General features: G+C 38.0%; 1 protein-coding gene across 1 annotated transcript in view; it reads right to left on the minus strand.

Moving 5' to 3' along the window:
- The window catches only part of KCND2 (potassium voltage-gated channel subfamily D member 2), a 547,558-nt gene extending 536,400 nt beyond the window's left edge, over nt 1-11,158 (minus strand). Inside the window, exon 1 of the mRNA XM_004386547.3 lies at nt 9,075-11,158. Coding sequence (XP_004386604.1) covers nt 9,075-10,189 — 1,115 coding nt within the window. The 5' untranslated portion in view covers nt 10,190-11,158. The remainder of the gene's footprint in view (nt 1-9,074) is intronic.
- Between the last annotated feature and the right edge of the window lie 254 nt (nt 11,159-11,412).

The raw sequence follows: 11,412 nt of genomic DNA on the forward strand, positions 1-11,412 counted from the left end.
TTCCGTAAAGATTAACCCATTGCTGTTGAGTCTATTCCAACTGATAGTAACCCTACAGCACAGAGCAGAACTGCCCCGGTAAGGTTTTGAAGGCTGTAAATCTTTACGGAAGCAGACTGCCACATCTTTCTCCCATGGAGCAGCCGGTGGGTTCGGACTGCCGACCTTTTGGTTAGCAGCCAAGTACTTTAACCACTGCACTACCAGGCCTCCTATACATATACATACATACAGAATCCTAAACATATACATACATACAGTCAGGCCTTGCTTAACATCCACGATACATTCTGTGAAATAGGATGGTATGTGATTTGGGCATTGCAAAAAACACCCCGGTCTGCGGGTTGGGGGCTCCCAGGCACATTAGATGGTATAGAGTTAGATGACTCTTAGTTTCTATAGCATCGTGAAAGAAAATCAGTTCCTCATTCAAAATACACAATGAAGAGTAGTTATAAAAGCATAAGTGTCATTATCAACTTCGTCACATACAAAGAACCGAGAATACCGGAACTTTTTCCTTTGTGTTGGTCCTCATGAATCCTAGCTTGCTTCATCAGGAAACAAGTCTTCGGATAGAACTTCTGGGTAGGATGCAGAATTATCTAGACGGCAGAAGTGTTACTGAAAACAGCATATCAAAGTGAGATGCAACTCTGAATTTCTTTAAATTCAGGAACTGTTTTCACCACTTGCTTATCTGAGAAGCATAGTTTTTTGTTTTTTCTTTTTATGATGTTAATCTACTTCTGGTTCTTCCAACACCAAGTCCTCTACAATTATCCACTCACAAACATGTTTCACTATCCAGCATGATGATTCTCACCAAAACACTGTCTGTGTAAAGTTTTCATTATGCATCTGCTATAGGCATGGACCCAATTTAATCTGGGTTAAAAAATACATATACTATGACAACCTTCACAGATTTCAAGGCGTGCAAACTATTTTATTTTCAAACTCACAAAAATAACAAGACACCTGGAGAGAATATGTATATGTACCTACTACAGAGTGAGAAAAAAGGAACTAAAATCCTTTAAATAGAAACCTAAGTATATCTGATATTCTTGAACACTTAATAGAATTGACAACTGTAAGTCTGAAAATATATATTCAGAATAAATATTTATCCTCAGTCATTTCCCAAATAGTTCCTTATCAATTGAGCACTAGCTTTTATCTTTTCAACTAGAACATGACATTAATTTTTTTCTCATTTGAACTAGTTTCATTTTAGTTAGTTTCAGAATGCAGGAATAAATTAATCATGTATTCTTTTAAGATAATTGGAAAATCTCACAAATAACTGGATATAAAATATAAGCTAAGGTAAATATAATGAATCTAATAAACAAAGAAAATGTATACATGGTAAAGAAATGAACTTAAAAATGATCATTTGAATTTTTTTAAATATTTAAGAGCTTGTGCTCTTTTTAATAAAGAAATCATATTCTATACCTACCCTTCTCAAAACTCTCTAATGTCTCCCCATCACATGCCCAGTGAAAACAAACGTCTTTACTATGGTCTAAAACATCCTTAATCATCTCATCCCAGCTATCCTTCCGATACCATTTGCTACCAACTCCCTCTTTCCTTTTGCTTAAATCATCGTTGTCTTAGGTGGAAAACACCCAGCCTGCTCCCACCCTGAGGTCTTTGTGCTTCTTTTCTCTCTTCCCCTAAAACTCTTTCTTCCAGACAATCGCAGGACTCACTCCATCTCTTCAGTTAGGAATCTGACCAAATGCCACTCCCCTGGAAAGGCCTTGTCTATCCTCCCATCCAAAATAGCACACGCCTTACTCTATTTTGTTCATTGTAAACATCACTGCCTGGCATTATATTATGTGTTTATGTCTATTTTCAGTCTCTCCCACTAGAACACATGGTTCTGAAGGGCAGAAGTTGACAGTTACGTTTACTGCTGTAGTCAATGACAGGTAGTAAGTAATCAACAAAAATCTGTTAAACTGAATTGAACTCTGTGAGCAAAATTTAGGTTTCCCAAGAATATATGCTACTAGAATATATTCTAAGTGAAGAAAATGAGGAAGATGGAAGAGTTAAGCCTGCATAAGACAAGATTTTACTTTAGAACTAAGCCTTCCCATCCTGTTTCACATTATCTCTACTGCCATCCTATTCTTTCTATTTTTTTTCACATTATTAACTTTTGCTAATTTATTCTCCATTCCCCTCACACTTCGTATTATTTGGATCTTTTTTCACATAACAGACTTGTCAAAACTTCAAAGGCAAAATGGATTGCACTGTGCCAGGATATGTACCTACATATCTGCTTATACTTTGTTCACTTGCCTTTTAATCATTTAGAATGCCAACTTATTCCTGACAAAGACTGCATCTATTTTATATATCATTTACACATAGTAGTTCACTATTTTTAAAAAATTATATTTTATGCGTAAATGAATTGTTTAGGATGAAAAAAAGTATCAGTTCTTGTTTACTGGGCAGAGATAAAAATGCAACTTTCTAGTGATGAAATGACATCCAAGTATCTTTGGCCTGTGGGTTCCTTGGGCTGCTCTTTTTCAGACGGGGAAATGGGCTTGGAAGAGAAGGCAGTATATTTCTGTACTGACTCACTTATATGTACAAGGTATCTCCATATGCTTTCCAGAGGGACATGCAATTTATCCAGCCTCCACCAGAACGCACATTTATTAAGAAAATAGCCACTAATAGTCATTAATTCTAATCTTTGCAGAAGAATTAGTTAAGGATGAAAGAGTGAAGACGTGTCATAGCCCTCTCCATATAAAACAGCACAATGAAAAAGGTGGATTGTAATTCATTCAAACAAAATGTTCAAATAATAAATGTAAAAATTTTAACATTGAACTAAGAAAGATAATTTTGCTCTGATTAGTAGATTATTGTGAACTTTGAGATGGCATCGCTCCATGGCTAAGAACTCTCCATAGCATGCACGGATGCCATCTCACACCATGTTTAGCAACATATTAATATATATTCTTCTACATTTTGAGCACAGAACTAGCTAATAAGGCCCCAAAAGGCTTACATCACAAACCTCAGAAGCCTTTCAATCCAGTTAGAAAGGCACGAAGTAAAACCATAAATTATATATAAGACAACACTTAAATAATGTCAAGCGTAATTTGAGCTATAGATGATGTAGTAGGCTTGGGAGGTTGAGAAGGCTTCATCGAGAAAGTCAATGCAAAGGCTGGCTCTCAAAGGGGAAACTAAAGAGCAGAGCATTGAAAGGGAATCTACTAAAGCAAAGAGCACTGCAAATGTACACAAAAATGTAGACAGTGAATCACCCCTGGGTTTCTTTTCAGTACCAGACCTTATCCTACACCATCAAAACTAGATGCCAAAGCTGGTGGGAAAACAATGCTTGTTTCTGTATATACTATATTCATGCTCAGAAAACTATATGCAAATGGAGAGAAAAAAAGAGTGAAGTCATTATTAGAGCTCTGAAGGAAAACAATATTTCTTTTTGAGCGAATGTTCTTTTCATTGTCTTTGTTCTTTCAGTGAAAGAGAACTTAAAGTAACAGTTTTAAGTAACTGCAGGCCAACTCTTTTTAGGTTACAATGAATGGATGCATAATCCAGGCAAAATAATTATAATTTATTTTGCTCTCCATCCATCCAGGTAAAATACTCTCCATTAAGTACTTTGTCTCCAAATGGCTTAATAAGTCACTGGACGAGAGCACAAGTTTGCAGTCTATCAACTGGGCACCATCATGATGAACCCCAGTGCTGTGTGAATAAACGCCCAGCCAGCACTGATACTGAGAATGTGGAGACAGCAAGTAACAGACAGTAGAACTAGGAGAGAAGTGCACCGTACTGATGGAATAAAGAGTCAATTTATTCCTTCTCTTATCCCGGTAGCTCAGCAGCAACTCTCAAATAGTTACTAAAACACATTTTAAGGTCTTCAGAAGAAAATGAATATAAAACATGAAACTTCCCAAAATGTTCTTGCTATTTAACTGTGGAACTCTGGCAAGCCACAACAATCTTGCATGTGCAAAATGATGAATTTTAAATACATAACAGCTAAATTTCCTTCCACCAGGAATTCTGAGATAAGCTAATAAGAAATTTGGGCTTCAACAACTCATTTTCAAATATGAGTATAATTAGGAGGAATTTCTATATGAATACAAAATATAAAAAATCAGAATTAGAAGAAGTAACTATGCAAATAAAATAATACAAAGTCAATCAGTAGTCTAAAAGGAAATCTTGAAAAGAAAAAAATAAACAGCATAACAAAATCAGTGCAACTTAGAAAATAGCCCCTTCTCTGGGGCACTGTGTGGACAGAACATATATTATCTTTTCCTGCCATGCCTCTGTAGGCCAGTCAAGTAATTGTTAAAATTATAGATGCTGTATCAATACACATTAAATAGGCATACTTATACCACGCCAAATACTGTCTCTAATTCAAATGATGGCTAAAAGACAATCAAGATGCTTTAGATTTGGCTAACTGTAATGCTAAAATATAAGTATACATCAAATTTTCCTACATTTCTTTAAAAGCTCATTTTCAACTCCCATCAAATAACATGCTCTATAAAGAACTTTGTAAAACTATGTTGTAGTATGCCAAAATCAAAATGGATGTTACCCATAGTATGGCTTTTCATCAGAGAGATAAACTGGGTACTTGCCACCGTATAAGGATGTGTTAGATTAACACTTTAGCAATATTTATGTATAGATGCTGGCATAGGGGAAAATAATTCCATCCATTTTCAGTAATAGCTTGGTAAGCCAAAAGTCTCTACACAAATGATTCTGAATGATAGACACCCAACATTCACCAAAGCCATGTAATCAGAGTAGTGGCAGATAGCAGGAAGATGCTATTTAAAAAGTTATCCTTCTTTTTATAAAACTGTATTTTTCTATGTTTATGATAAATCTCTCTTGAATTATGCCAGTCTAAAAAAGGAATTTCCCTGATACATTGTTAGGGAAATTGCAATGAAAAATTAGTTTGCCTTTTGTTTCTTAAAATAGTAATTCACCAAACCTACAAAAATTTAAATATTATAGAGCTAATTTATCAGGGTCATATAAATACACTATTTTCTTACAGCAAGGATGTAATTCTACCATATTTATTTCCGATGAATGTACAAGATAAGTGAACTTTTTGTTTTCCCAGATTTGTTCAGAAATCTGAATATGATGTAAGTAGTTAAAACCATAGTTCCATTACAAAGATGAACTATACAAAAATGTCATGTAGTAGCTTTCTTTCCCATATTGAAAACTTTGATGAAAATAACTTTGTTTTAAAATTAAAGAAGTGGTATAGACCATAAAAATGACACTTGCTCAAGTTCTTAACTTTGTTATGAGTAATGCAATCTCCGTTTTTGAAAAAGGGTCAAAGGGTTTAGTAATCAGGACCAAGAATGCAAATATTACCTAACATAATAACTCCTCAAATCATTTAATCTGTCACCCAGGAGCACTTCTACTTCACAAGTCGGATCCTGAGATACAATGGGTAAACTGAAGCTGGACTCTGTTGAATGTATTTTTATAACACAGTTTTTGATTATTTGTGAACATCTGGAATTTTGCTAAATTTGGCAACATTAAATACTACCAGTTGAATGAAAAATAAGAATGGGGTGTTATTTTCCAAAGGTCTTTAGGATAAAAAAGGATTTCAGGTTCTTTTTTCCCAAGGCAGTTTATGTTAGTGAGTACAATTTATATTATGGAAAGGGATGGGGGAGTAAAAGCGGAATCAGGCCCCATCAGAGGTCAACAAAAATGCTCATAAAGGATGGGATGGAGGCACAGATCTACATGAACACACAGTCTAAACACTGACTTGTTTTGAAATCTTTTCAACATGCTCTTCTTTTATTTCTTTCTTAAAATGTGCTTTTGATGTTTCCTTCTTCAAATAATAGGAAATAGTATAGTCTTAAAACTATACTTTGAAGAATTTGTTTTATCAGCAAGTTAAATAATTGCTTACATAATAAGCATGGTCAATCTGCAGTGTAATATATTATGTTTCAGAAAGCACAAAAATGATTAGATGAACATACAATACTTTTAAGATAAAACCACTCAGTTATTCAGAAGATAAAGCACAACTCAGTATTGTTTAAAGTGGACTGAGAGGTGACAGATGATTATGCCAGTACCAAATGGCAATGCTCTCAGTTATTTCTTCTCATGTGGATAACATCTCTATGAGCTGAAACTTTTGATAACTACTGTTTGGGATTTCATTTTCACTTCTGTTATCATTATTGATGAATATTAACTCCATTAAAAATAATAGCCAACTAAAAAGAGCTCAGAGAGTGTAACAAAACATCTTGATCATTTATCAGACACAGCTTGGTATTAGTTCCAATTATTATATATATTTGACAGTAAATTCATATCTTACAGTTTATCCAGTAAGTATAAAACTACAATGTAAAAAATAAAGTTAGGCAATGTCTTTTGTTGAATATTTTCTATTCTTAAATAAAGCTGTTGAGTCGCACTGCAACCAATGATAAGACACTAAAAAGGCAGGATATAAATATATATATATATATTTCTCCAGAAAATTAAAATCCATTGTAAATATATTTTGATGACAAACTGAGGACATTTTCCTAACAATATCTGCCATATTATAAAGCCTATGCTTTGTTAAATGTCCATATAAATTCTCCAATAAAGGGATTGTATTTTGATTGCATCAACATTCCTATATCTTAAAAGTATGACTGCTATATTCCATCAAGATCCTTAATTAGTTTAATTTTCTGAAAATAAATTTCTCAACTTCAGTGGAATTTTATAAAAGTAACTTCCGTTTTGCTTCCAAGTGCTCAGAAAGTGTGCATTTAATTATTCTAATCCACTTATATACGGAACATGTGAACTAAATCAAAGTCATATATTTTACTCAGGCATTGTGATTCAGTTTCTTAAATCATTTCAAAAAGTAGATTCTTACCAGCATTTTACACCTATGCAATAAAAATACCATCAATAGTTTTAACATTTCTTCATTCGTTTTCTGAAAGCAAAAATAATTTTCAAAATAAAATAAAGATTTGTAAGTCATATCAGGGAAAAAACAATACTAGCTTCCCCTGTCTAGAGTAGAATTTCCAGCCAGATGTAATTAGCAGCTCATCAACATTCATTATAATAATAATACCCATATTAAATCATATAGACAATGCGCAGCATTAAAATGACTCACTGATACTTCAGGAAAACATTGTCATTTATATCAATTTTTTTTAAAGTGTATTTCGTTTTAACGCTTCTTCCTTTATTCCCCCTTAACATGGAGTCCTCTTATATTGTTGTTCACTTCTACTTTGAAGTCATAATAATGTTCTGCAAGATCCAATTTTTCTTAACAATGATTTCAAGTAACAAAAAAGCAAAAAGCAAACGAACAAAAACTCTCTGACAAGGAATAAGCACCAAAACTGCTAAGGTATTCTGCATCTTCTTCATAATGTCATACAATTACAGAAAGAATTCAAAGGAAATAGAAACAGGAGGACCTGGATTTTCATTAACTCAATTTTGAAAGCGTACCAGTAGGTCTTCAAAAAGTATGTAAAAGACTAAATCGAAATCATAAGTCATTGTATTTTACTTTACTATAATTACTTAATTAGTAAAAAGTTTTTCCCATATAAAATACTCCATTAGTTAGCCACATGATAACATGAGAAACCCTGTTCAACACAATATGTCTAATAAAATTAAGTTGACTTTAACCACATTGTCATTTAAAGAAGCCAATTAAATTAGTCAGAAACACAAAACTTAAACAGCAGCCTTGGGAATAAGTTTTTTATAGCCGTTCTTGAACTGATGACCTATGCAAGAAAAGTAGCATAAAGCTGAAGAAAGGGCAGTAACATCACTCCCTGGCTTATCTGAGAATGCACAAAAGTAAAAGGCTCTAACCATCTTATTTTATTAGATTCTCTAATACATAAAAAGCTGGCACTTTCCTGCAGTTTGATTAACATTATTAATCATTCAATTTCTTTCATTTTTTCTGCCACCTAAAAGATCTTAATTCTAGCCCTAAAATTCTATTCTAAAAAACACATCAATTCAGAGTATGTCCCTTTGGTTGCAAAACGTCAATACTCCAAAATAAAAGAATGCACAAAAGATTCTAGAAAGAAGTCTGAACCTAAAACTCTATAATACAACCAGTCCTTGGTGACCATCCATCCCACCAGGTACTACTCTACATTCTACTTTTATTTAAGGGATATAGGCACATTGCCTGATGGGAACAAGAGTTTCTAAAAATTGTGAGGATGGCAGTCATTTGGTTTTTAATTTGAGACTATGAACCTGAAGTCTTAAACATGCAAATATCACTCCACTACATTTTGTAGTTGAACAGTTTCAGCCCTCAAGTTGTAAAGCACTACAGAACTTATCAGCCATAAGGAAATGCAAATATCTGAATATGCACGTATACATTGCAAAATCCTTTGATAATGATATCTACAAAGATATGTTTTATAATGTTGTAAAATAAGAATTATGGTTCTTAGAGGAAAAATACATCCCCTAAGCATATATTTACATGAAAATAATTCAAATATATATGGAAACTTTTCTTTTGAATACATAGAAGCGCCTTCTACACTTTTCAATATACCTTGTGCATATTCATATCTTTATTTCAGCACACATTCTGTGTTTTTCATTGTCACTATATTTTATGCATCTATACACATACTATGGTAAATCTTTTCCTATATTTAGGAATTCTAAAATTTATTTGTGTATCACTTTCAGGCATCAATACTCAACATTTGCCAGCAACTTCTAAAGTACTACAGTATATGTAGCAGACCCATTTCATAAGTCAGAACAGTCCTTCAAAGCCATTTAAATAGTTTTCCTGAAAACAATTAGGAAAGGCAAGTATTATTTTCTCTTAATAACCAGATATCTTAATGGCTCCCTAATCACCTTCCCTCATACCCAACCTTCCTCTCATTCCCCTTGATGGTACCTACCCTAGAGTTGTCATGGTGACAATGGTATACCAGAAGGCAGCAGGGATGCTGGTGAACTTGCTAGCTGAAGACCCTTTCTCTGCATAGAACATAACTGTAGCAAAAATGATGATAGCCATGGTGAGTGAGAAGAGCAAAAAGCCCAATTCTGAGGCACAGCTCTTCAGTGTGTATCCCAGGATGCGCAGGCCTTGAGAGTGGCGGGAAAACTTAAAGATACGGAAGACCCGAAAGACTCGGAGTGTGACAAAGGCTCCGCTGACATCCTCATTGTCCGTCATTACCAGCCCAATGTAATAAGGTAGGATGGCCACCACATCGATGATACTCATGACACTACGCACAAAACGGTAACGACTGGGTGCTGCAGCCAGGCGAAGCAAGTACTCAACTGTGAAGATCATGACGCAGGCTGTATCCAAGCAGAAGAAGGCCACTGCATATCGCTCGCCACAGGGCAGTTCTTTAATGTGACCTGGGCTAGACCCACACGGCACTGTTTCCACCACATTGGCGATGACTGAGACGGCAATGAAGAACCCCGTAACATAGTAGAACACCAAGGCCATTGTGCTGGTGTGGGGGTTCTCAAAGGCCCGCCAGACCCTCTGCCGAGCAGTCATGGTGGGCAGCGCACTCTCGCCCGTGTTGTCCGTGTCAGCGTCGTCCTGTAGACGCTCAGCGTTCTCCCGCCTGCGATCCTTGTACTCCTCATAACAACAGTCGCCAATAATTTCTGGGATGAGGCCAAAGAAGGCCAACTCTTCATCATAAGCAGAGATGCACTCATGGCGAGGATAGTGGAGCTTCCCAGTGCGGTAGAAATTCAGGATGTGGCGGAAGATGTCTGGATCACGGTCAAAGAAATACTGCTGAGTCTCCGGATGGTAGAAAAAGTCCCTCTCAGAGCTTCCCAGCAGAGTGTCTGGGTAGCGTTCCAGGGTGTCCTGCCATGTCTGGAAACGGGTGCCACTAACATTCAGCACAATTAGAGCATCTTGAGTCCTTTTTCTTTCCTGTCTCGGAGGAGCTGGCATGGGCCCCGAGGCCACAGGCATCCACCCGATGGCCGCTGCCCTGGCAAAGGGCAGCCATGCTGCTACCCCTGCTGCCATGGTTCCTTGGGGTCAAGGCGAGGAGAGGGGTAACCAGGCCTCTGCAGTGGGTTGAAATAGCTACAAACACCCGCTTTCTCCCTGCAAATAAAATACTGCTGAGAAACGTGGTCCAGAGGTATCACCGATTTCAAGGTAGGTCTCCTGGTGAAGTTACAGTACTCAGAAAAGCAAGTATCCAGGAAAGACAAGTATTTAGGAATAATAACAAAACAATTGTAATGTCCTAACAATCACCACCAACAGAACCTTACCAAACCTCTTTCAGCAACAGAAACTGGCCACCCCCGGCACAAATCGGCACGCAGGTGACTTGAGGTGCAGCAGTTTCTTCAAGCAGGTGTTTGTGATTTCTCCCCCCGGACACAGTCTGGATAATGAGGGGTCAGTATGCGTCGTGTAGGATAGAGAAGAGGAGGAAGGACAGTCCCCCAGTGATAGTCTTTTGACGAATTAGGGAACCTTTCTCTCTTCTCTTTTCGCTCTTTCAACCCTTCCCTTTCCAAGTGCCCCTTCCCGCCAAAGGAGTCTCAAAATGCGACCTGTTGTAGCTTCTGAGACACGGCCACGGCCGCTGCCCCACGTCTGTCTTTGGGAGTCCGGTTGCCGCCTCAACTCCTCGGGCGATATTGGCAGAAATGGAGGTGATGCGCGGTGGGCACGGCGGGGGACGTTAATACAGATGCTCCTCCCCCACGTCTACAAGCACCCCGTGTCCGCCAAAAGCGTTCGCCCAATCGCCCCTTCACTCTCTTTTCAAGTTCAGCTGAGGTGCAGTGTGACAGTTAGAGAGCCCAGGAGCTGGCAGCCGCCGCCGCCGGGGCAGCAGCAGCATCTGCCACCGCGCAGAACGCGCCTCTCCCGCGGTGCATACCTGGCCAAGTGCGTGCCGGGGCTGAGTTGCATAGAGACTTTCTCCTGGCGGTGCACTCGGAATGGGGGAAGCCGAGACAGCAGCTCCCGAACCGCTGAAAGCAATCCGCCGAGAGCGCATAAATAAAGCTGCAGCGAGCTCTTCTTCCCCCTCCCCCACCCTCCCAGGCGCCCTCCTCCTTTTCACCTTCCAAAAGCCTGGCGCTGGCGAGCGGAGCAGCAGCAACAAGTTCAAAAGGTGCGGGGGAGGCGAGAACCGAGGGGACACGCTTCCGCCAACTTACCGCGCGGCCGCTGTCGCCGGGCCCGGGGCGGCACTGCGGTGGGCTGCGGGGCCCCGGGGCTGCGTG

The sequence above is a fragment of the Trichechus manatus genome, unplaced genomic scaffold (assembly GCF_000243295.1).
Source record: "Trichechus manatus latirostris isolate Lorelei unplaced genomic scaffold, TriManLat1.0 scaffold00167, whole genome shotgun sequence".
Classification (NCBI taxonomy): Eukaryota; Metazoa; Chordata; class Mammalia; order Sirenia; family Trichechidae; genus Trichechus; species Trichechus manatus.